Here is a 23,349-nt window from a genome sequence, read left to right as displayed (position 1 = left end):
AGTTAGTTAGTTAGTTAGTTAGTTAGTTAGTTAGTTAGTTAGTTAGTTAGTTAGTTAGTTAGTTAGTTAGTTAGTTAGTTAGTTAGTTAGTTAGTTAGTTAGTTAGTTAGTTAGTCAGTTAGTTAGTTAGTTAGTTAGTTAGTTAGTTAGTTAGTTAGTTAGTCTCTCAGTGAGTTAGTTGGTTAGTTAGTTAGTTAGTTAGTTAGTTAGTTAGTTAGTTAGTTAGTTAGTTAGTCTCTCAGTGAGTTAGTTGGTTAGTTAGTTAGTTAGTTAGTTAGTTAGTTAGTTAGTTAGTTAGTTAGTTAGTTAGTTAGTCTCTCAGTGAGTTAGTTGGTTAGTTAGTTAGTTAGTTAGTTAGTTAGTTAGTTAGTTAGTTAGTTAGTTAGTTAGTTAGTTAGTTAGTTAGTTAGTTAGTTAGTTAGTTAGTTGGTTAGTTAGTTAGTTAGTTAGTCAATCAGTTAGTTAGTTAGTTAGTTAGTTAGTCAGTCAGTCAGTTAGTTAGTTAGTCAGTCAGTCAGTTAGTTGGTTAGTCAGTCAGTTAGTTAGTCATTCAGTTAGTTAGTTTGTATCTTAGTTAGTTTGTTAGGTACTAAGTTAGGCAGATACGTGAAAAATGACGATAGATGACGATAAATGAGGACAATAATTAAAATGTAGCTACTTTGTAAAATCTTATTACTTTAACTAAAGTTTTAGTACTTTGTTAAAATAGCATGAGAACTAACGCTACCCCACAAGCTTTTTAAAGTTCTTTTTTAAGGTTTCAGCAACCCATCCGACGTTGCGAGAAACACCTGATAGTTACTGTGAAAAAAGGTATTGGCCAACAACTCGACTGTCGCGTTTTATTCTTTCCGGGGTTTTAGGGACGGGTCATTTAGAAAACAAAATGTAAAAGAACTAGAGCGTCGTAACTTTGTTATATGTTGAGTTTTGTGCCCGTCGCAAGTTTGACGTGTTTTAATTGAAGGAATGTTTAGTTCTAGCTTTACGTTTTTTTCCTTTAATGTAAAATAAAGGGTTGTCTGCGCATGCTGTGATTTTTGTTTCGACTTTGTCAAGTGTTATGACTTTGATCATTTGCTTTATTTCGAAGTGTCTCAAGAGTGTGTCAGCTTGGAGTATGTATGAGTTTTCGACAGCGGACGTCTTTGTCTTTACCCCTCTTGTTTGTTAGACATGACGTGCAATGACCCGTTCACTTCTTTTCGTTGACGTTTTTTTTCGCATTTCAAAAAACTACTGACCAAGAGAACGTGCGCAGAAGAAAAATGACAAGGTAAAACCAACAACAAAAAACCATGCAATTAAGGATTACACACAGACAAACACGCAAGTGTAAAAAACGGAAATTTTTTTTTTTTTTTTTTTTTTTCGTGCTGCCGCTTTTTTGTTTGTTTTTTTTTGTTTTGTTTTGTTTTTGTTGCTGCTGCTGATGCTAATGCCGTCACTGCTGCTTAACCTCGCTCTTTGTTTTTTTCTCCGCTAAATATACTTTTTTGCTGAAATCCTAAGGGAGCTAAATTCTTACGGAGGCGCTTAAATCTTCTTTGTTATTTTCCTACAGCCTATAGATGGTCGCCAATCTGGGCACGTGCGTGTTCACTTTTTATTCAAGTTACGTTGGATCCTTTCAAAACTTGGAATCTTGAACATGCACGTGACCTGTGAGGTAACCGAACTGTTTTTTCTCCCTCAGGTTATAACTTAAAACGTTTCAAAGATGGCGTGTAAACCCCACCATGTATTTTTTTGTAACGGGATGCGTGTGCTCTTTTTATCCCCTAACAGCTTTAAAAAGAGATTTTGAACCCCCCTCCCCTCCCTTCCTTACACACACACACACACACACACACACACACTTCTTTATATTCTCCTTAGTGTGTTTAAGCTCATGCCGTCATGTTTTTAACAGATGTGTGGCTATGAAAATAGCCTTTATTTTTTATCTTGTGTTCAGAGTACCGTTTATTTGGCTGCTGGTTTTGGAACCTTTTCGTTCTTCTTGGGAAGCAAAACGGCTTGTATGTTTGGCAGCACACCGCCACTGGCTATAGTAACACCTGACAACAACTTGTTCAACTCTTCGTCATTGCGAACAGCTAACTGTAAGTGTCGAGGAATGATTCTAGCTTTCTTATTGTCACGAGCAGCGTTACCGGCCAACTCCAAAATTTCGGCGGAGAGATACTCCAAAACAGCAGCTAAATAGACAGGTGCGCCTGAACCGATGCGATTGGCGTAGTGTCCTTTGCGCAAAAATCGGTGAACACGACCGACTGGAAACTGAAGTCCGGCTCTGAACGATCGAGTCTTTGCCTTGGCTTTAGCTTTTCCTCCTTTTCCACGTCCTGACATTTTAATTTCTTACACTGAGAAACAACGAGAGACAACCTAGAGATATTTGTGCGCGCTTTGAAATCAACTTACAAAATTCCTTTTTCTTATCAAAAACATTTGGTCTCGAACTGCACTTTTTTTAACGAATAGAAAAACTCCGTCAAACAATGCGCAAATTAGTTAATCTTTGAAGAACCAATGAGCTTGCGAGAAACAGAAATGTTCTCGAATTGGAGACCACAACTGCGCTTTATATAGGAAGTGATTCGGTTGCTTGTAATTTCAAATTTCAATTCTCTAAAACTCGTCGACATGTCTGACGCTCCAAAGGCCGGAGGAAAACAAGCGCCCAAGGTGGCCAAAAAGGGGGAAAAACGCGCTGGTAAGAAAGGCGGCAAGATCGCTGGTACTGGAGACAAAAAGCGCAAGAGAAAGAGGCGAGAATCCTACGCCATTTACATTTACAACGTCTTGAAGCAAGTTCACCCTGATGTTGGTGTTTCTTCCAAAGCGATGAGCATCATGAATTCTTTCGTCAACGACATTTTTGAAAGAATCGCTTCAGAAGCTTCACGACTAGCCCTCCAAAACAAGAAATCAACCATCTCTTCGCGTGAAATTCAAACAGCTGTGCGCCTCTTACTTCCCGGTGAGTTGGCCAAACACGCAGTGAGCGAAGGCACCAAGGCTGTTACTAAGTACACCAGCAGTAAATAGATGGAGCGCTATCTAAACGGCTATTTTCATAGCCACACATCTTGTAAAAGCATTGTACGCATTAGAACGCCTTAAATTGTAGTAGAGAGAAAGTACTTAAAATGCAATAGCTAGGCAGCCATTGTTTGCTCGTTTTAAATTGCGACACCGCGTCTAAAGAGCGAGCGCTTTTCTAGACTTGCTTTTTTTGATGTTTAAACGTATAGCTTTTGCATCCACTTTGGATACAAAAAGTTATTACAGTAGGTAAACGCGTGAGAAAATCTTTCAACAACTACTTGAGCGCCACCTTTTTGCTTTTGATCAAAACCTTAGCCCTTATGACCCACCCATCGTTATTATTTGCTGCTACTACCACACTTTTGCTCCTTTTTTCTTTTTTCTTTTTTTTTTTTTTTTTCAAATGTATTGCGCGCATCTTTAGGAAATCAGACTTAAAGCAGCGCTTTAGATAAAAATCACCTTTCTAGCCCGATGATGGTGAGCAAAACACTTTATGTGTCAAGCGTCTACTCTAAACACTCAGTTAAACTATGCCTCGCTAAAAAACATTACTTAGAAATCAATTCAATTGCTTTTCATTTCGATTGAAACAAACTGAAACTGGTAAACTAAACCGTTTTTACACACCCCCTCTGCTTATCGCGGTGCAGCGTTCAAGTTCTAGATTGCCTATTAACGTTTAAAACAGATGTGTGGCTATAAAAATAGCCGTTTTTGATTGCTGAGGTGTTCCCCTTTTAACCACCAAAGCCGTACAATGTGCGACCTTGTCTTTTTAATGCGTAGACAACGTCCATAGCGGTGACTGTCTTTCTCTTGGCATGCTCTGTGTATGTTACAGCGTCGCGAATAACGTTTTCCAAAAAGACTTTTAGAACGCCTCGAGTCTCCTCGTAGATAAGTCCAGAGATACGCTTAACACCACCGCGACGAGCTAGACGACGTATGGCGGGCTTTGTGATTCCTTGGATGTTATCACGTAAAATCTTGCGATGACGCTTTGCGCCTCCTTTTCCAAGTCCTTTTCCTCCTTTACCGCGACCAGACATGATTAAAATTGTTTGAAGTTCAATTACTGTCTTTTTGCGTTTCTTTTTGTTTTTATTATGCGCTGGAAGCGCGACTTTTACCCTACATAGATGGAAACATCTTCGTCAAACAACCAATCGCAACGGTCCTTCGTCAAAAAGCCATCTGAACCAAAAAAACAAAAAAAAAAAAAACCAAAACAAACTGCCTTGTTTTTAACGCGCGTTTTCGCATTTAACGCTTTTATCCGTTCGCAAACAGAGCAGAAAAGTTTCTTTTCGGAATTCCACTACGTCGACCTGTCTTTGAAGTGTTTAAAAAAGCAGAAATTGTAGAGGCGAGACAAACGCGCTCTCTTTTCCCGTAGCCAAAAAACACGCCTACGTGGCCTTAATGCCTTATTTTGCATTTGTACTTGAACCAATCAAAGAGCACTTTCTTAGCACCAATCAGAATGCAGCTTTAAGTCGCGGCAAAGTCTAAAAATGTCAACAAAACGCGTTAAATTGAAAAACTTCAAAAGTTCAACTTAAACTGATAAGTGTAAGCGTAACTTACAATGGCCCGCACAAAACAAACAGCTAGAAAATCTACCGGCGGTAAAGCACCGAGAAAGCAGCTGGCAACAAAAGCAGCAAGAAAGAGTGCCCCGGCTACCGGCGGAGTAAAGAAACCCCACAGATACCGACCCGGTACCGTAGCTTTGAGAGAGATCCGAAGATACCAAAAATCGACAGAGCTCCTAATCAGAAAACTACCCTTCCAGCGATTGGTTCGCGAAATAGCTCAAGATTTCAAGACTGACTTGCGTTTCCAAAGCACCGCCGTCATGGCCTTACAAGAAGCTTCAGAAGCCTACTTAGTGGGTCTCTTCGAAGATACCAACTTGTGCGCCATCCATGCAAAGCGTGTCACTATTATGCCAAAAGACATTCAGTTGGCGAGAAGAATCAGAGGAGAGCGAGCTTAAAAAATGGTGCTTCTAAACAAAACGGCTATTTTCATAGCCACAAATCTGTTAAAAACGTTGTCGGCTTAGTGCCTTAAAACAAAACAAAACAAAAAAAAAAAACAACAAACAAACAAACACAAAGTAAACAAGTTCTACGCCTGGAACTTTGTTTTTAGAAAGATGTGTGGCTATGAAAATAGCCGTTTGACAAAAAGCGGGGTAGGTTAGGTTATTTCTTTTCCACTTTTGCGATGGTTTTCTTGGCTGCAGCTTTCTTCTTAGGTGTCGCTTTCACTTTCTTTACTGCGGGCTTTTTAGCAACCGGTTTCTGGGCGCTCTTTTTTGCGGGAGTCACTTTTTTCTTAGGAGTAGCTTTTTTCACTTTCTCTTTTTGTGCGACTTTTTTCACTGACGCAGCTTTCTTTTTTGGCGTGCTCTTCTTTTCAGCAGGCTTCTTTACTTCTTTGGCTTCTTTTTTGTGCTTCTTGGCGACTGCAGCAGGCTTCTTTAACGGTTTGGGCTTAGCTGCAATTCTAAAAGAACCCGACGCGCCAGTTCCTTTCACTTGTACGAGCTCGCCAGCAACCACCATGCGCTTTAAATTAATCTTGACTTGCGAATCGACGTTTTCACCCACCTTGTTGTTGGCCTTGACGTGCTTGGCGATAGCTTGTCTTGACGACCCTTTGCGTTCTTTAAGCGAATTAATAGCATCGACAATCATCGCCTTGTAGGGAGCATGATCAGCAGGCTTTTTAGGCGCAGACTTCTTTGTGGCCTTTTTCGGAGATGCAGCTTCAGTCATTTTTTTTTTGTCGTGTTTCAGAGAAACGTTGCGTTCGTTTTTATAAAACTTCTAGATGTTTAGATGTTTTTATTTTTCAAGCGGAGTTTTATGCGGACTGTCGAGGAGACTTTTTTTTTTTTTTTTTTGCTCCACCGTCAGACTGCAAAGTGTGTTTTCGTGTTGACAGGCAAACCTCCACAGCTCGCGTCTCTCGCTCTCTTAAAGCTTCATTAGTTTTGAAATCTTCTAAAGAATAGTGACGCTTTGTAAATTGCGGCGTTTCGGTGCCACAGCATGTTAGAAGCGAAAGGTATCGCATCAAAACATCGAAAAAATAGTCTTTAAAAGCAATCGAGTGCGCGCATGGCCAAATAACATCAGCGCTACTTACTCTGGACAAAGCAGCTTAATTTCATCAAGAAACTGAACCATATGGCTTCCCAAAAAAGCTTATGCCAATCTCTTCTAAGCATTTGGTACCATACAAACTCAATAGAGGCGAAGGGCACAAACACGCGCGATTGCTGGAATATTTAATGCGTTAGCAACGCGTACTAACGACGATTTTTAGTTCAGACCAATTCTTTTTCTAAACACAGAGACACAACAAAGAACATTCCATGAAAAAGGAACACTATGTTGTGCTTATTCGTGTTCGTTAACAAAAACGATCGAAGGCTAAAACTGCGATAACGCAGTCAACATATATAAAGTCGCGGACACTAGAAAAAAAGGAAAAACTTAGCAACCTGAAAGTTCTGGACATCGTAAAAAAAAAAAATAAATAAAAAATAAAATTCATTATGGAAGGTAACGGTAAAAAAACGTTTGAGGAGATAAGAGAATGAGTGACGAATGCACAATACGGGGTCCATTCGGTTCTTCGTCTTCATAGTCATCGTTCGAGCGAAGCTTGGTGTTTTCTTTACAATTGTGCAGTCTTGGGAAGGCATGCAACTTTTGTTCAAGTTCATAAAGGCAAAACTGAATTAGAATATGGCGATTTTAAAAGATGCTCTACATTTCCGTTTGCTTTTCAAAGTGCAAATTTCGCTTTTGATTTCATGCGCTCATAACTGGCATTTCAAAAATGACACTTTAACACTCGTGAAAAGTGAATTTGGCGGCTTTTGCATGATGCAAAGTTATTAAAATCGCGCGAGGCATCAGTTATAAGGTGTTCACAACCGAAGTTATTGCAGATCAATTCCATCTCTCGTTTTTTCATTTTCAGAAAAGTTCATTTTTCTCCGCTTTATAACATCATAACCATTAGGCTTAGCTGCTTTAGCCTTAGCGAGGTCCTTGACATTAGAAAAGCACCAGTTGGAATTTTATTTTTGCTAAAAATAAAGGCTAACAAATGCAACAGAAATATCTATCTTGCAAGGAACTCGTTCATAATTGAAAAACAAATACAAAGTCAGCTACTTAGTTAGTTAGTTAGTTAGTTAGTTAGTTAGTTAGTTAGTTAGTTAGTTAGTTAGTTAGTTAGTTAGTTAGTTAGTTAGTTAGTTAGTTAGTTAGTTAGTTAGTTAGTTAGTTAGTTAGTTAGTTAGTTAGTTAGTTAGTTAGTTAGTTAGTTAGTTAGTTAGTTAGTTAGTTAGTCTCTCAGTGAGTTAGTTGGTTAGTTAGTTAGTTAGTTAGTTAGTTAGTTAGTTAGTTAGTTAGTTAGTTAGTTAGTTAGTTAGTTAGTTAGTTAGTTAGTTAGTTAGTTAGTTAGTTAGTTAGTTAGTTAGTTAGTTAGTTAGTTAGTTAGTTAGTTAGTTAGTTAGTCAGTTAGTTAGTTAGTTAGTTAGTTAGTTAGTTAGTTAGTTAGTTAGTCTCTCAGTGAGTTAGTTGGTTAGTTAGTTAGTTAGTTAGTTAGTTAGTTAGTTAGTTAGTTAGTTAGTCTCTCAGTGAGTTAGTTGGTTAGTTAGTTAGTTAGTTAGTTAGTTAGTTAGTTAGTTAGTTAGTTAGTTAGTTAGTCTCTCAGTGAGTTAGTTGGTTAGTTAGTTAGTTAGTTAGTTAGTTAGTTAGTTAGTTAGTTAGTTAGTTAGTTAGTTAGTTAGTTAGTTAGTTAGTTAGTTAGTTAGTTAGTTGGTTAGTTAGTTAGTTAGTTAGTCAATCAGTTAGTTAGTTAGTTAGTTAGTTAGTCAGTCAGTTAGTTAGTTAGTCAGTCAGTCAGTTAGTTGGTTAGTCAGTCAGTTAGTTAGTCATTCAGTTAGTTAGTTTGTATCTTAGTTAGTTTGTTAGGTACTAAGTTAGGCAGATACGTGAAAAATGACGATAGATGACGATAAATGAGGACAATAATTAAAATGTAGCTACTTTGTAAAATCTTATTACTTTAACTAAAGTTTTAGTACTTTGTTAAAATAGCATGAGAACTAACGCTACCCCACAAGCTTTTTAAAGTTCTTTTTTAAGGTTTCAGCAACCCATCCGACGTTGCGAGAAACACCTGATAGTTACTGTGAAAAAAGGTATTGGCCAACAACTCGACTGTCGCGTTTTATTCTTTCCGGGGTTTTAGGGACGGGTCATTTAGAAAACAAAATGTAAAAGAACTAGAGCGTCGTAACTTTGTTATATGTTGAGTTTTGTGCCCGTCGCAAGTTTGACGTGTTTTAATTGAAGGAATGTTTAGTTCTAGCTTTACGTTTTTTTCCTTTAATGTAAAATAAAGGGTTGTCTGCGCATGCTGTGATTTTTGTTTCGACTTTGTCAAGTGTTATGACTTTGATCATTTGCTTTATTTCGAAGTGTCTCAAGAGTGTGTCAGCTTGGAGTATGTATGAGTTTTCGACAGCGGACGTCTTTGTCTTTACCCCTCTTGTTTGTTAGACATGACGTGCAATGACCCGTTCACTTCTTTTCGTTGACGTTTTTTTTCGCATTTCAAAAAACTACTGACCAAGAGAACGTGCGCAGAAGAAAAATGACAAGGTAAAACCAACAACAAAAAACCATGCAATTAAGGATTACACACAGACAAACACGCAAGTGTAAAAAACGGAAATTTTTTTTTTTTTTTTTTTTTTTCGTGCTGCCGCTTTTTTGTTTGTTTTTTTTTGTTTTGTTTTGTTTTTGTTGCTGCTGCTGATGCTAATGCCGTCACTGCTGCTTAACCTCGCTCTTTGTTTTTTTCTCCGCTAAATATACTTTTTTGCTGAAATCCTAAGGGAGCTAAATTCTTACGGAGGCGCTTAAATCTTCTTTGTTATTTTCCTACAGCCTATAGATGGTCGCCAATCTGGGCACGTGCGTGTTCACTTTTTATTCAAGTTACGTTGGATCCTTTCAAAACTTGGAATCTTGAACATGCACGTGACCTGTGAGGTAACCGAACTGTTTTTTCTCCCTCAGGTTATAACTTAAAACGTTTCAAAGATGGCGTGTAAACCCCACCATGTATTTTTTTGTAACGGGATGCGTGTGCTCTTTTTATCCCCTAACAGCTTTAAAAAGAGATTTTGAACCCCCCTCCCCTCCCTTCCTTACACACACACACACACACACACACACACACACACTTCTTTATATTCTCCTTAGTGTGTTTAAGCTCATGCCGTCATGTTTTTAACAGATGTGTGGCTATGAAAATAGCCTTTATTTTTTATCTTGTGTTCAGAGTACCGTTTATTTGGCTGCTGGTTTTGGAACCTTTTCGTTCTTCTTGGGAAGCAAAACGGCTTGTATGTTTGGCAGCACACCGCCACTGGCTATAGTAACACCTGACAACAACTTGTTCAACTCTTCGTCATTGCGAACAGCTAACTGTAAGTGTCGAGGAATGATTCTAGCTTTCTTATTGTCACGAGCAGCGTTACCGGCCAACTCCAAAATTTCGGCGGAGAGATACTCCAAAACAGCAGCTAAATAGACAGGTGCGCCTGAACCGATGCGATTGGCGTAGTGTCCTTTGCGCAAAAATCGGTGAACACGACCGACTGGAAACTGAAGTCCGGCTCTGAACGATCGAGTCTTTGCCTTGGCTTTAGCTTTTCCTCCTTTTCCACGTCCTGACATTTTAATTTCTTACACTGAGAAACAACGAGAGACAACCTAGAGATATTTGTGCGCGCTTTGAAATCAACTTACAAAATTCCTTTTTCTTATCAAAAACATTTGGTCTCGAACTGCACTTTTTTTAACGAATAGAAAAACTCCGTCAAACAATGCGCAAATTAGTTAATCTTTGAAGAACCAATGAGCTTGCGAGAAACAGAAATGTTCTCGAATTGGAGACCACAACTGCGCTTTATATAGGAAGTGATTCGGTTGCTTGTAATTTCAAATTTCAATTCTCTAAAACTCGTCGACATGTCTGACGCTCCAAAGGCCGGAGGAAAACAAGCGCCCAAGGTGGCCAAAAAGGGGGAAAAACGCGCTGGTAAGAAAGGCGGCAAGATCGCTGGTACTGGAGACAAAAAGCGCAAGAGAAAGAGGCGAGAATCCTACGCCATTTACATTTACAACGTCTTGAAGCAAGTTCACCCTGATGTTGGTGTTTCTTCCAAAGCGATGAGCATCATGAATTCTTTCGTCAACGACATTTTTGAAAGAATCGCTTCAGAAGCTTCACGACTAGCCCTCCAAAACAAGAAATCAACCATCTCTTCGCGTGAAATTCAAACAGCTGTGCGCCTCTTACTTCCCGGTGAGTTGGCCAAACACGCAGTGAGCGAAGGCACCAAGGCTGTTACTAAGTACACCAGCAGTAAATAGATGGAGCGCTATCTAAACGGCTATTTTCATAGCCACACATCTTGTAAAAGCATTGTACGCATTAGAACGCCTTAAATTGTAGTAGAGAGAAAGTACTTAAAATGCAATAGCTAGGCAGCCATTGTTTGCTCGTTTTAAATTGCGACACCGCGTCTAAAGAGCGAGCGCTTTTCTAGACTTGCTTTTTTTGATGTTTAAACGTATAGCTTTTGCATCCACTTTGGATACAAAAAGTTATTACAGTAGGTAAACGCGTGAGAAAATCTTTCAACAACTACTTGAGCGCCACCTTTTTGCTTTTGATCAAAACCTTAGCCCTTATGACCCACCCATCGTTATTATTTGCTGCTACTACCACACTTTTGCTCCTTTTTTCTTTTTTCTTTTTTTTTTTTTTTTTCAAATGTATTGCGCGCATCTTTAGGAAATCAGACTTAAAGCAGCGCTTTAGATAAAAATCACCTTTCTAGCCCGATGATGGTGAGCAAAACACTTTATGTGTCAAGCGTCTACTCTAAACACTCAGTTAAACTATGCCTCGCTAAAAAACATTACTTAGAAATCAATTCAATTGCTTTTCATTTCGATTGAAACAAACTGAAACTGGTAAACTAAACCGTTTTTACACACCCCCTCTGCTTATCGCGGTGCAGCGTTCAAGTTCTAGATTGCCTATTAACGTTTAAAACAGATGTGTGGCTATAAAAATAGCCGTTTTTGATTGCTGAGGTGTTCCCCTTTTAACCACCAAAGCCGTACAATGTGCGACCTTGTCTTTTTAATGCGTAGACAACGTCCATAGCGGTGACTGTCTTTCTCTTGGCATGCTCTGTGTATGTTACAGCGTCGCGAATAACGTTTTCCAAAAAGACTTTTAGAACGCCTCGAGTCTCCTCGTAGATAAGTCCAGAGATACGCTTAACACCACCGCGACGAGCTAGACGACGTATGGCGGGCTTTGTGATTCCTTGGATGTTATCACGTAAAATCTTGCGATGACGCTTTGCGCCTCCTTTTCCAAGTCCTTTTCCTCCTTTACCGCGACCAGACATGATTAAAATTGTTTGAAGTTCAATTACTGTCTTTTTGCGTTTCTTTTTGTTTTTATTATGCGCTGGAAGCGCGACTTTTACCCTACATAGATGGAAACATCTTCGTCAAACAACCAATCGCAACGGTCCTTCGTCAAAAAGCCATCTGAACCAAAAAAACAAAAAAAAAAAAAACCAAAACAAACTGCCTTGTTTTTAACGCGCGTTTTCGCATTTAACGCTTTTATCCGTTCGCAAACAGAGCAGAAAAGTTTCTTTTCGGAATTCCACTACGTCGACCTGTCTTTGAAGTGTTTAAAAAAGCAGAAATTGTAGAGGCGAGACAAACGCGCTCTCTTTTCCCGTAGCCAAAAAACACGCCTACGTGGCCTTAATGCCTTATTTTGCATTTGTACTTGAACCAATCAAAGAGCACTTTCTTAGCACCAATCAGAATGCAGCTTTAAGTCGCGGCAAAGTCTAAAAATGTCAACAAAACGCGTTAAATTGAAAAACTTCAAAAGTTCAACTTAAACTGATAAGTGTAAGCGTAACTTACAATGGCCCGCACAAAACAAACAGCTAGAAAATCTACCGGCGGTAAAGCACCGAGAAAGCAGCTGGCAACAAAAGCAGCAAGAAAGAGTGCCCCGGCTACCGGCGGAGTAAAGAAACCCCACAGATACCGACCCGGTACCGTAGCTTTGAGAGAGATCCGAAGATACCAAAAATCGACAGAGCTCCTAATCAGAAAACTACCCTTCCAGCGATTGGTTCGCGAAATAGCTCAAGATTTCAAGACTGACTTGCGTTTCCAAAGCACCGCCGTCATGGCCTTACAAGAAGCTTCAGAAGCCTACTTAGTGGGTCTCTTCGAAGATACCAACTTGTGCGCCATCCATGCAAAGCGTGTCACTATTATGCCAAAAGACATTCAGTTGGCGAGAAGAATCAGAGGAGAGCGAGCTTAAAAAATGGTGCTTCTAAACAAAACGGCTATTTTCATAGCCACAAATCTGTTAAAAACGTTGTCGGCTTAGTGCCTTAAAACAAAACAAAACAAAAAAAAAAAACAACAAACAAACAAACACAAAGTAAACAAGTTCTACGCCTGGAACTTTGTTTTTAGAAAGATGTGTGGCTATGAAAATAGCCGTTTGACAAAAAGCGGGGTAGGTTAGGTTATTTCTTTTCCACTTTTGCGATGGTTTTCTTGGCTGCAGCTTTCTTCTTAGGTGTCGCTTTCACTTTCTTTACTGCGGGCTTTTTAGCAACCGGTTTCTGGGCGCTCTTTTTTGCGGGAGTCACTTTTTTCTTAGGAGTAGCTTTTTTCACTTTCTCTTTTTGTGCGACTTTTTTCACTGACGCAGCTTTCTTTTTTGGCGTGCTCTTCTTTTCAGCAGGCTTCTTTACTTCTTTGGCTTCTTTTTTGTGCTTCTTGGCGACTGCAGCAGGCTTCTTTAACGGTTTGGGCTTAGCTGCAATTCTAAAAGAACCCGACGCGCCAGTTCCTTTCACTTGTACGAGCTCGCCAGCAACCACCATGCGCTTTAAATTAATCTTGACTTGCGAATCGACGTTTTCACCCACCTTGTTGTTGGCCTTGACGTGCTTGGCGATAGCTTGTCTTGACGACCCTTTGCGTTCTTTAAGCGAATTAATAGCATCGACAATCATCGCCTTGTAGGGAGCATGATCAGCAGGCTTTTTAGGCGCAGACTTCTTTGTGGCCTTTTTCGGAGATGCAGCTTCAGTCATTTTTTTTTTGTCGTGTTTCAGAGAAACGTTGCGTTCGTTTTTATAAAACTTCTAGATGTTTAGATGTTTTTATTTTTCAAGCGGAGTTTTATGCGGACTGTCGAGGAGACTTTTTTTTTTTTTTTTTTGCTCCACCGTCAGACTGCAAAGTGTGTTTTCGTGTTGACAGGCAAACCTCCACAGCTCGCGTCTCTCGCTCTCTTAAAGCTTCATTAGTTTTGAAATCTTCTAAAGAATAGTGACGCTTTGTAAATTGCGGCGTTTCGGTGCCACAGCATGTTAGAAGCGAAAGGTATCGCATCAAAACATCGAAAAAATAGTCTTTAAAAGCAATCGAGTGCGCGCATGGCCAAATAACATCAGCGCTACTTACTCTGGACAAAGCAGCTTAATTTCATCAAGAAACTGAACCATATGGCTTCCCAAAAAAGCTTATGCCAATCTCTTCTAAGCATTTGGTACCATACAAACTCAATAGAGGCGAAGGGCACAAACACGCGCGATTGCTGGAATATTTAATGCGTTAGCAACGCGTACTAACGACGATTTTTAGTTCAGACCAATTCTTTTTCTAAACACAGAGACACAACAAAGAACATTCCATGAAAAAGGAACACTATGTTGTGCTTATTCGTGTTCGTTAACAAAAACGATCGAAGGCTAAAACTGCGATAACGCAGTCAACATATATAAAGTCGCGGACACTAGAAAAAAAGGAAAAACTTAGCAACCTGAAAGTTCTGGACATCGTAAAAAAAAAAAATAAATAAAAAATAAAATTCATTATGGAAGGTAACGGTAAAAAAACGTTTGAGGAGATAAGAGAATGAGTGACGAATGCACAATACGGGGTCCATTCGGTTCTTCGTCTTCATAGTCATCGTTCGAGCGAAGCTTGGTGTTTTCTTTACAATTGTGCAGTCTTGGGAAGGCATGCAACTTTTGTTCAAGTTCATAAAGGCAAAACTGAATTAGAATATGGCGATTTTAAAAGATGCTCTACATTTCCGTTTGCTTTTCAAAGTGCAAATTTCGCTTTTGATTTCATGCGCTCATAACTGGCATTTCAAAAATGACACTTTAACACTCGTGAAAAGTGAATTTGGCGGCTTTTGCATGATGCAAAGTTATTAAAATCGCGCGAGGCATCAGTTATAAGGTGTTCACAACCGAAGTTATTGCAGATCAATTCCATCTCTCGTTTTTTCATTTTCAGAAAAGTTCATTTTTCTCCGCTTTATAACATCATAACCATTAGGCTTAGCTGCTTTAGCCTTAGCGAGGTCCTTGACATTAGAAAAGCACCAGTTGGAATTTTATTTTTGCTAAAAATAAAGGCTAACAAATGCAACAGAAATATCTATCTTGCAAGGAACTCGTTCATAATTGAAAAACAAATACAAAGTCAGCTACTTAGTTAGTTAGTTAGTTAGTTAGTTAGTTAGTTAGTTAGTTAGTTAGTTAGTTAGTTAGTTAGTTAGTTAGTTAGTTAGTTAGTTAGTTAGTTAGTTAGTTAGTTAGTTAGTTAGTTAGTTAGTTAGTTAGTTAGTTAGTTAGTCTCTCAGTGAGTTAGTTGGTTAGTTAGTTAGTTAGTTAGTTAGTTAGTTAGTTAGTTAGTTAGTTAGTTAGTTAGTTAGTTAGTTAGTTAGTTAGTTAGTTAGTTAGTTAGTTAGTTAGTTAGTTAGTTAGTTAGTTAGTTAGTTAGTTAGTTAGTTAGTTAGTTAGTTAGTTAGTTAGTTAGTTAGTTAGTTAGTTAGTTAGTTAGTTAGTTAGTTAGTCTCTCAGTGAGTTAGTTGGTTAGTTAGTTAGTTAGTTAGTTAGTTAGTTAGTTAGTTAGTTAGTTAGTTAGTTAGTTAGTTAGTCTCTCAGTGAGTTAGTTGGTTAGTTAGTTAGTTAGTTAGTTAGTTAGTTAGTTAGTTAGTTAGTTAGTTAGTCTCTCAGTGAGTTAGTTGGTTAGTTAGTTAGTTAGTTAGTTAGTTAGTTAGTTAGTTAGTTAGTTAGTTAGTTGGTTAGTTAGTTAGTTAGTTAGTCAATCAGTTAGTTAGTTAGTTAGTTAGTTAGTCAGTCAGTTAGTTAGTTAGTCAGTCAGTCAGTTAGTTGGTTAGTCAGTCAGTTAGTTAGTCATTCAGTTAGTTAGTTTGTATCTTAGTTAGTTTGTTAGGTACTAAGTTAGGCAGATACGTGAAAAATGACGATAGATGACGATAAATGAGGACAATAATTAAAATGTAGCTACTTTGTAAAATCTTATTACTTTAACTAAAGTTTTAGTACTTTGTTAAAATAGCATGAGAACTAACGCTACCCCACAAGCTTTTTAAAGTTCTTTTTTAAGGTTTCAGCAACCCATCCGACGTTGCGAGAAACACCTGATAGTTACTGTGAAAAAAGGTATTGGCCAACAACTCGACTGTCGCGTTTTATTCTTTCCGGGGTTTTAGGGACGGGTCATTTAGAAAACAAAATGTAAAAGAACTAGAGCGTCGTAACTTTGTTATATGTTGAGTTTTGTGCCCGTCGCAAGTTTGACGTGTTTTAATTGAAGGAATGTTTAGTTCTAGCTTTACGTTTTTTTCCTTTAATGTAAAATAAAGGGTTGTCTGCGCATGCTGTGATTTTTGTTTCGACTTTGTCAAGTGTTATGACTTTGATCATTTGCTTTATTTCGAAGTGTCTCAAGAGTGTGTCAGCTTGGAGTATGTATGAGTTTTCGACAGCGGACGTCTTTGTCTTTACCCCTCTTGTTTGTTAGACATGACGTGCAATGACCCGTTCACTTCTTTTCGTTGACGTTTTTTTTCGCATTTCAAAAAACTACTGACCAAGAGAACGTGCGCAGAAGAAAAATGACAAGGTAAAACCAACAACAAAAAACCATGCAATTAAGGATTACACACAGACAAACACGCAAGTGTAAAAAACGGAAATTTTTTTTTTTTTTTTTTTTTTTCGTGCTGCCGCTTTTTTGTTTGTTTTTTTTTGTTTTGTTTTGTTTTTGTTGCTGCTGCTGATGCTAATGCCGTCACTGCTGCTTAACCTCGCTCTTTGTTTTTTTCTCCGCTAAATATACTTTTTTGCTGAAATCCTAAGGGAGCTAAATTCTTACGGAGGCGCTTAAATCTTCTTTGTTATTTTCCTACAGCCTATAGATGGTCGCCAATCTGGGCACGTGCGTGTTCACTTTTTATTCAAGTTACGTTGGATCCTTTCAAAACTTGGAATCTTGAACATGCACGTGACCTGTGAGGTAACCGAACTGTTTTTTCTCCCTCAGGTTATAACTTAAAACGTTTCAAAGATGGCGTGTAAACCCCACCATGTATTTTTTTGTAACGGGATGCGTGTGCTCTTTTTATCCCCTAACAGCTTTAAAAAGAGATTTTGAACCCCCCTCCCCTCCCTTCCTTACACACACACACACACACACACACACACACACACACTTCTTTATATTCTCCTTAGTGTGTTTAAGCTCATGCCGTCATGTTTTTAACAGATGTGTGGCTATGAAAATAGCCTTTATTTTTTATCTTGTGTTCAGAGTACCGTTTATTTGGCTGCTGGTTTTGGAACCTTTTCGTTCTTCTTGGGAAGCAAAACGGCTTGTATGTTTGGCAGCACACCGCCACTGGCTATAGTAACACCTGACAACAACTTGTTCAACTCTTCGTCATTGCGAACAGCTAACTGTAAGTGTCGAGGAATGATTCTAGCTTTCTTATTGTCACGAGCAGCGTTACCGGCCAACTCCAAAATTTCGGCGGAGAGATACTCCAAAACAGCAGCTAAATAGACAGGTGCGCCTGAACCGATGCGATTGGCGTAGTGTCCTTTGCGCAAAAATCGGTGAACACGACCGACTGGAAACTGAAGTCCGGCTCTGAACGATCGAGTCTTTGCCTTGGCTTTAGCTTTTCCTCCTTTTCCACGTCCTGACATTTTAATTTCTTACACTGAGAAACAACGAGAGACAACCTAGAGATATTTGTGCGCGCTTTGAAATCAACTTACAAAATTCCTTTTTCTTATCAAAAACATTTGGTCTCGAACTGCACTTTTTTTAACGAATAGAAAAACTCCGTCAAACAATGCGCAAATTAGTTAATCTTTGAAGAACCAATGAGCTTGCGAGAAACAGAAATGTTCTCGAATTGGAGACCACAACTGCGCTTTATATAGGAAGTGATTCGGTTGCTTGTAATTTCAAATTTCAATTCTCTAAAACTCGTCGACATGTCTGACGCTCCAAAGGCCGGAGGAAAACAAGCGCCCAAGGTGGCCAAAAAGGGGGAAAAACGCGCTGGTAAGAAAGGCGGCAAGATCGCTGGTACTGGAGACAAAAAGCGCAAGAGAAAGAGGCGAGAATCCTACGCCATTTACATTTACAACGTCTTGAAGCAAGTTCACCCTGATGTTGGTGTTTCTTCCAAAGCGATGAGCATCATGAATTCTTTCGTCAACGACATTTTTGAAAGAATCGCTTCAGAAGCTTCACGACTAGCCCTCCAAAACAAGAAATCAACCATCTCTTCGCGTGAAATTCAAACAGCTGTGCGCCTCTTACTTCCCGGTGAGTTGGCCAAACACGCAGTGAGCGAAGGCACCAAGGCTGTTACTAAGTACACCAGCAGTAAATAGATGGAGCGCTATCTAAACGGCTATTTTCATAGCCACACATCTTGTAAAAGCATTGTACGCATTAGAACGCCTTAAATTGTAGTAGAGAGAAAGTACTTAAAATGCAATAGCTAGGCAGCCATTGTTTGCTCGTTTTAAATTGCGACACCGCGTCTAAAGAGCGAGCGCTTTTCTAGACTTGCTTTTTTTGATGTTTAAACGTATAGCTTTTGCATCCACTTTGGATACAAAAAGTTATTACAGTAGGTAAACGCGTGAGAAAATCTTTCAACAACTACTTGAGCGCCACCTTTTTGCTTTTGATCAAAACCTTAGCCCTTATGACCCACCCATCGTTATTATTTGCTGCTACTACCACACTTTTGCTCCTTTTTTCTTTTTTCTTTTTTTTTTTTTTTTTCAAATGTATTGCGCGCATCTTTAGGAAATCAGACTTAAAGCAGCGCTTTAGATAAAAATCACCTTTCTAGCCCGATGATGGTGAGCAAAACACTTTATGTGTCAAGCGTCTACTCTAAACACTCAGTTAAACTATGCCTCGCTAAAAAACATTACTTAGAAATCAATTCAATTGCTTTTCATTTCGATTGAAACAAACTGAAACTGGTAAACTAAACCGTTTTTACACACCCCCTCTGCTTATCGCGGTGCAGCGTTCAAGTTCTAGATTGCCTATTAACGTTTAAAACAGATGTGTGGCTATAAAAATAGCCGTTTTTGATTGCTGAGGTGTTCCCCTTTTAACCACCAAAGCCGTACAATGTGCGACCTTGTCTTTTTAATGCGTAGACAACGTCCATAGCGGTGACTGTCTTTCTCTTGGCATGCTCTGTGTATGTTACAGCGTCGCGAATAACGTTTTCCAAAAAGACTTTTAGAACGCCTCGAGTCTCCTCGTAGATAAGTCCAGAGATACGCTTAACACCACCGCGACGAGCTAGACGACGTATGGCGGGCTTTGTGATTCCTTGGATGTTATCACGTAAAATCTTGCGATGACGCTTTGCGCCTCCTTTTCCAAGTCCTTTTCCTCCTTTACCGCGACCAGACATGATTAAAATTGTTTGAAGTTCAATTACTGTCTTTTTGCGTTTCTTTTTGTTTTTATTATGCGCTGGAAGCGCGACTTTTACCCTACATAGATGGAAACATCTTCGTCAAACAACCAATCGCAACGGTCCTTCGTCAAAAAGCCATCTGAACCAAAAAAACAAAAAAAAAAAAAACCAAAACAAACTGCCTTGTTTTTAACGCGCGTTTTCGCATTTAACGCTTTTATCCGTTCGCAAACAGAGCAGAAAAGTTTCTTTTCGGAATTCCACTACGTCGACCTGTCTTTGAAGTGTTTAAAAAAGCAGAAATTGTAGAGGCGAGACAAACGCGCTCTCTTTTCCCGTAGCCAAAAAACACGCCTACGTGGCCTTAATGCCTTATTTTGCATTTGTACTTGAACCAATCAAAGAGCACTTTCTTAGCACCAATCAGAATGCAGCTTTAAGTCGCGGCAAAGTCTAAAAATGTCAACAAAACGCGTTAAATTGAAAAACTTCAAAAGTTCAACTTAAACTGATAAGTGTAAGCGTAACTTACAATGGCCCGCACAAAACAAACAGCTAGAAAATCTACCGGCGGTAAAGCACCGAGAAAGCAGCTGGCAACAAAAGCAGCAAGAAAGAGTGCCCCGGCTACCGGCGGAGTAAAGAAACCCCACAGATACCGACCCGGTACCGTAGCTTTGAGAGAGATCCGAAGATACCAAAAATCGACAGAGCTCCTAATCAGAAAACTACCCTTCCAGCGATTGGTTCGCGAAATAGCTCAAGATTTCAAGACTGACTTGCGTTTCCAAAGCACCGCCGTCATGGCCTTACAAGAAGCTTCAGAAGCCTACTTAGTGGGTCTCTTCGAAGATACCAACTTGTGCGCCATCCATGCAAAGCGTGTCACTATTATGCCAAAAGACATTCAGTTGGCGAGAAGAATCAGAGGAGAGCGAGCTTAAAAAATGGTGCTTCTAAACAAAACGGCTATTTTCATAGCCACAAATCTGTTAAAAACGTTGTCGGCTTAGTGCCTTAAAACAAAACAAAACAAAAAAAAAAAACAACAAACAAACAAACACAAAGTAAACAAGTTCTACGCCTGGAACTTTGTTTTTAGAAAGATGTGTGGCTATGAAAATAGCCGTTTGACAAAAAGCGGGGTAGGTTAGGTTATTTCTTTTCCACTTTTGCGATGGTTTTCTTGGCTGCAGCTTTCTTCTTAGGTGTCGCTTTCACTTTCTTTACTGCGGGCTTTTTAGCAACCGGTTTCTGGGCGCTCTTTTTTGCGGGAGTCACTTTTTTCTTAGGAGTAGCTTTTTTCACTTTCTCTTTTTGTGCGACTTTTTTCACTGACGCAGCTTTCTTTTTTGGCGTGCTCTTCTTTTCAGCAGGCTTCTTTACTTCTTTGGCTTCTTTTTTGTGCTTCTTGGCGACTGCAGCAGGCTTCTTTAACGGTTTGGGCTTAGCTGCAATTCTAAAAGAACCCGACGCGCCAGTTCCTTTCACTTGTACGAGCTCGCCAGCAACCACCATGCGCTTTAAATTAATCTTGACTTGCGAATCGACGTTTTCACCCACCTTGTTGTTGGCCTTGACGTGCTTGGCGATAGCTTGTCTTGACGACCCTTTGCGTTCTTTAAGCGAATTAATAGCATCGACAATCATCGCCTTGTAGGGAGCATGATCAGCAGGCTTTTTAGGCGCAGACTTCTTTGTGGCCTTTTTCGGAGATGCAGCTTCAGTCATTTTTTTTTTGTCGTGTTTCAGAGAAACGTTGCGTTCGTTTTTATAAAACTTCTAGATGTTTAGATGTTTTTATTTTTCAAGCGGAGTTTTATGCGGACTGTCGAGGAGACTTTTTTTTTTTTTTTTTTGCTCCACCGTCAGACTGCAAAGTGTGTTTTCGTGTTGACAGGCAAACCTCCACAGCTCGCGTCTCTCGCTCTCTTAAAGCTTCATTAGTTTTGAAATCTTCTAAAGAATAGTGACGCTTTGTAAATTGCGGCGTTTCGGTGCCACAGCATGTTAGAAGCGAAAGGTATCGCATCAAAACATCGAAAAAATAGTCTTTAAAAGCAATCGAGTGCGCGCATGGCCAAATAACATCAGCGCTACTTACTCTGGACAAAGCAGCTTAATTTCATCAAGAAACTGAACCATATGGCTTCCCAAAAAAGCTTATGCCAATCTCTTCTAAGCATTTGGTACCATACAAACTCAATAGAGGCGAAGGGCACAAACACGCGCGATTGCTGGAATATTTAATGCGTTAGCAACGCGTACTAACGACGATTTTTAGTTCAGACCAATTCTTTTTCTAAACACAGAGACACAACAAAGAACATTCCATGAAAAAGGAACACTATGTTGTGCTTATTCGTGTTCGTTAACAAAAACGATCGAAGGCTAAAACTGCGATAACGCAGTCAACATATATAAAGTCGCGGACACTAGAAAAAAAGGAAAAACTTAGCAACCTGAAAGTTCTGGACATCGTAAAAAAAAAAAATAAATAAAAAATAAAATTCATTATGGAAGGTAACGGTAAAAAAACGTTTGAGGAGATAAGAGAATGAGTGACGAATGCACAATACGGGGTCCATTCGGTTCTTCGTCTTCATAGTCATCGTTCGAGCGAAGCTTGGTGTTTTCTTTACAATTGTGCAGTCTTGGGAAGGCATGCAACTTTTGTTCAAGTTCATAAAGGCAAAACTGAATTAGAATATGGCGATTTTAAAAGATGCTCTACATTTCCGTTTGCTTTTCAAAGTGCAAATTTCGCTTTTGATTTCATGCGCTCATAACTGGCATTTCAAAAATGACACTTTAACACTCGTGAAAAGTGAATTTGGCGGCTTTTGCATGATGCAAAGTTATTAAAATCGCGCGAGGCATCAGTTATAAGGTGTTCACAACCGAAGTTATTGCAGATCAATTCCATCTCTCGTTTTTTCATTTTCAGAAAAGTTCATTTTTCTCCGCTTTATAACATCATAACCATTAGGCTTAGCTGCTTTAGCCTTAGCGAGGTCCTTGACATTAGAAAAGCACCAGTTGGAATTTTATTTTTGCTAAAAATAAAGGCTAACAAATGCAACGTTAGTTAGTTAGTTAGTTAGTTAGTTAGTTAGTTAGTTAGTTAGTTAGTTAGTTAGTTAGTTAGTTAGTTAGTTAGTTAGTTAGTTAGTTAGTTAGTTAGTTAGTTAGTTAGTTAGTTAGTTAGTTAGTTAGTTAGTTAGTTAGTTAGTTAGTCTCTCAGTGAGTTAGTTGGTTAGTTAGTTAGTTAGTTAGTTAGTTAGTTAGTTAGTTAGTTAGTTAGTTAGTTAGTTAGTTAGTTAGTTAGTTAGTTAGTTAGTTAGTTAGTTAGTTAGTTAGTTAGTTAGTTAGTTAGTTAGTTAGTTAGTTAGTTAGTTAGTTAGTTAGTTAGTTAGTTAGTTAGTTAGTCAGTTAGTTAGTTAGTTAGTTAGTTAGTTAGTTAGTTAGTTAGTTAGTTAGTCTCTCAGTGAGTTAGTTGTTGTTAGTTAGTTAGTTAGTTAGTTAGTTAGTTAGTTAGTTAGTTAGTTAGTTAGTTAGTTAGTTAGTTAGTCTCTCAGTGAGTTAGTTGGTTAGTTAGTTAGTTAGTTAGTTAGTTAGTTAGTTAGTTAGTTAGTTAGTTAGTTAGTTAGTCTCTCAGTGAGTTAGTTGGTTAGTTAGTTAGTTAGTTAGTTAGTTAGTTAGTTAGTTAGTTAGTTAGTTAGTTAGTTAGTTAGTTAGTTAGTTAGTTAGTTAGTTAGTTGGTTAGTTAGTTAGTTAGTTAGTCAATCAGTTAGTTAGTTAGTTAGTTAGTTAGTCAGTCAGTTAGTTAGTTAGTCAGTCAGTCAGTTAGTTGGTTAGTCAGTCAGTTAGTTAGTCATTCAGTTAGTTAGTTTGTATCTTAGTTAGTTTGTTAGGTACTAAGTTAGGCAGATACGTGAAAAATGACGATAGATGACGATAAATGAGGACAATAATTAAAATGTAGCTACTTTGTAAAATCTTATTACTTTAACTAAAGTTTTAGTACTTTGTTAAAATAGCATGAGAACTAACGCTACCCCACAAGCTTTTTAAAGTTCTTTTTTAAGGTTTCAGCAACCCATCCGACGTTGCGAGAAACACCTGATAGTTACTGTGAAAAAAGGTATTGGCCAACAACTCGACTGTCGCGTTTTATTCTTTCCGGGGTTTTAGGGACGGGTCATTTAGAAAACAAAATGTAAAAGAACTAGAGCGTCGTAACTTTGTTATATGTTGAGTTTTGTGCCCGTCGCAAGTTTGACGTGTTTTAATTGAAGGAATGTTTAGTTCTAGCTTTACGTTTTT

At 38.8% G+C, this 23,349-nt stretch overlaps 9 protein-coding genes and 3 pseudogenes across 9 annotated transcripts; 6 read left to right on the top strand and 6 right to left on the bottom strand.

Moving 5' to 3' along the window:
* Positions 1-1,968: 1,968 nt before the first annotated feature.
* LOC149887649 (histone H2A, orphon) lies at positions 1,969-2,358 on the bottom strand. Its single transcript, XM_090088795.1, has one exon. The coding sequence runs from the start codon at positions 2,356-2,358 to the stop codon at positions 1,969-1,971; it is 390 nt and encodes a 129-aa protein (XP_089944921.1).
* Positions 2,359-2,652: 294 nt separating this feature from the next.
* LOC149887648 (late histone H2B.L4 pseudogene) lies at positions 2,653-3,057 on the top strand (annotated as a pseudogene).
* Positions 3,058-3,797: 740 nt separating this feature from the next.
* On the bottom strand, positions 3,798-4,109 carry LOC149887647 (histone H4). The gene has a single exon (XM_090086799.1). It carries the CDS (start codon positions 4,107-4,109, stop codon positions 3,798-3,800), a length of 312 nt encoding a protein of 103 aa, XP_089942925.1.
* Positions 4,110-4,648: 539 nt separating this feature from the next.
* On the top strand, positions 4,649-5,059 carry LOC149887646 (histone H3). Its single transcript, XM_090088794.1, has one exon. It carries the CDS (start codon positions 4,649-4,651, stop codon positions 5,057-5,059), a length of 411 nt encoding a protein of 136 aa, XP_089944920.1.
* Positions 5,060-9,449: 4,390 nt separating this feature from the next.
* Positions 9,450-9,839, bottom strand: LOC149887645 (histone H2A, orphon). Its single transcript, XM_090088792.1, has one exon. The coding sequence runs from the start codon at positions 9,837-9,839 to the stop codon at positions 9,450-9,452; it is 390 nt and encodes a 129-aa protein (XP_089944918.1).
* Positions 9,840-10,133: 294 nt separating this feature from the next.
* LOC149887644 (late histone H2B.L4 pseudogene) lies at positions 10,134-10,538 on the top strand (annotated as a pseudogene).
* A 694-nt stretch (positions 10,539-11,232) lies between these two features.
* Positions 11,233-11,590, bottom strand: LOC149887643 (histone H4). The gene has a single exon (XM_090088709.1). It carries the CDS (start codon positions 11,588-11,590, stop codon positions 11,279-11,281), a length of 312 nt encoding a protein of 103 aa, XP_089944835.1. The 3' UTR covers positions 11,233-11,278.
* A 539-nt stretch (positions 11,591-12,129) lies between these two features.
* LOC149887642 (histone H3) lies at positions 12,130-12,540 on the top strand. Its single transcript, XM_090088791.1, has one exon. The coding sequence runs from the start codon at positions 12,130-12,132 to the stop codon at positions 12,538-12,540; it is 411 nt and encodes a 136-aa protein (XP_089944917.1).
* A 4,336-nt stretch (positions 12,541-16,876) lies between these two features.
* LOC149887641 (histone H2A, orphon) lies at positions 16,877-17,266 on the bottom strand. Its single transcript, XM_090088790.1, has one exon. The coding sequence runs from the start codon at positions 17,264-17,266 to the stop codon at positions 16,877-16,879; it is 390 nt and encodes a 129-aa protein (XP_089944916.1).
* Positions 17,267-17,560: 294 nt separating this feature from the next.
* LOC149887640 (late histone H2B.L4 pseudogene) lies at positions 17,561-17,965 on the top strand (annotated as a pseudogene).
* A 694-nt stretch (positions 17,966-18,659) lies between these two features.
* Positions 18,660-19,017, bottom strand: LOC149887639 (histone H4). Its single transcript, XM_090088741.1, has one exon. It carries the CDS (start codon positions 19,015-19,017, stop codon positions 18,706-18,708), a length of 312 nt encoding a protein of 103 aa, XP_089944867.1. The 3' UTR covers positions 18,660-18,705.
* Positions 19,018-19,556: 539 nt separating this feature from the next.
* Positions 19,557-19,967, top strand: LOC149887638 (histone H3). Its single transcript, XM_090088789.1, has one exon. It carries the CDS (start codon positions 19,557-19,559, stop codon positions 19,965-19,967), a length of 411 nt encoding a protein of 136 aa, XP_089944915.1.
* Positions 19,968-23,349: the final 3,382 nt, after the last annotated feature.

Source organism: Hydra viridissima, unplaced genomic scaffold (genome assembly GCF_058129835.1).
Source record: "Hydra viridissima isolate aposymbiotic clone 2 unplaced genomic scaffold, HvirCarnegie_v1 scaffold_5, whole genome shotgun sequence".
Taxonomy (NCBI): domain Eukaryota; kingdom Metazoa; phylum Cnidaria; class Hydrozoa; order Anthoathecata; family Hydridae; genus Hydra; species Hydra viridissima.
The sequence above is the reverse complement of the archived record's forward strand: the minus strand, read 5'-3'. Positions and strand labels throughout refer to the sequence as shown.

Excerpts from the sequence above, each read along its gene's own strand:
- LOC149887641 (XM_090088790.1), bottom strand. The coding sequence starts at position 17,266 with ATGTCAGGACGTGGAAAAGGAGGAAAAGCTAAAGCCAAGGCAAAGACT.
- LOC149887643 (XM_090088709.1), bottom strand. The coding sequence starts at position 11,590 with ATGTCTGGTCGCGGTAAAGGAGGAAAAGGACTTGGAAAAGGAGGCGCA.
- LOC149887645 (XM_090088792.1), bottom strand. The coding sequence starts at position 9,839 with ATGTCAGGACGTGGAAAAGGAGGAAAAGCTAAAGCCAAGGCAAAGACT.
- LOC149887647 (XM_090086799.1), bottom strand. The coding sequence starts at position 4,109 with ATGTCTGGTCGCGGTAAAGGAGGAAAAGGACTTGGAAAAGGAGGCGCA.
- LOC149887639 (XM_090088741.1), bottom strand. The coding sequence starts at position 19,017 with ATGTCTGGTCGCGGTAAAGGAGGAAAAGGACTTGGAAAAGGAGGCGCA.
- LOC149887649 (XM_090088795.1), bottom strand. The coding sequence starts at position 2,358 with ATGTCAGGACGTGGAAAAGGAGGAAAAGCTAAAGCCAAGGCAAAGACT.
- LOC149887642 (XM_090088791.1), top strand. The coding sequence starts at position 12,130 with ATGGCCCGCACAAAACAAACAGCTAGAAAATCTACCGGCGGTAAAGCA.
- LOC149887638 (XM_090088789.1), top strand. The coding sequence starts at position 19,557 with ATGGCCCGCACAAAACAAACAGCTAGAAAATCTACCGGCGGTAAAGCA.
- LOC149887646 (XM_090088794.1), top strand. The coding sequence starts at position 4,649 with ATGGCCCGCACAAAACAAACAGCTAGAAAATCTACCGGCGGTAAAGCA.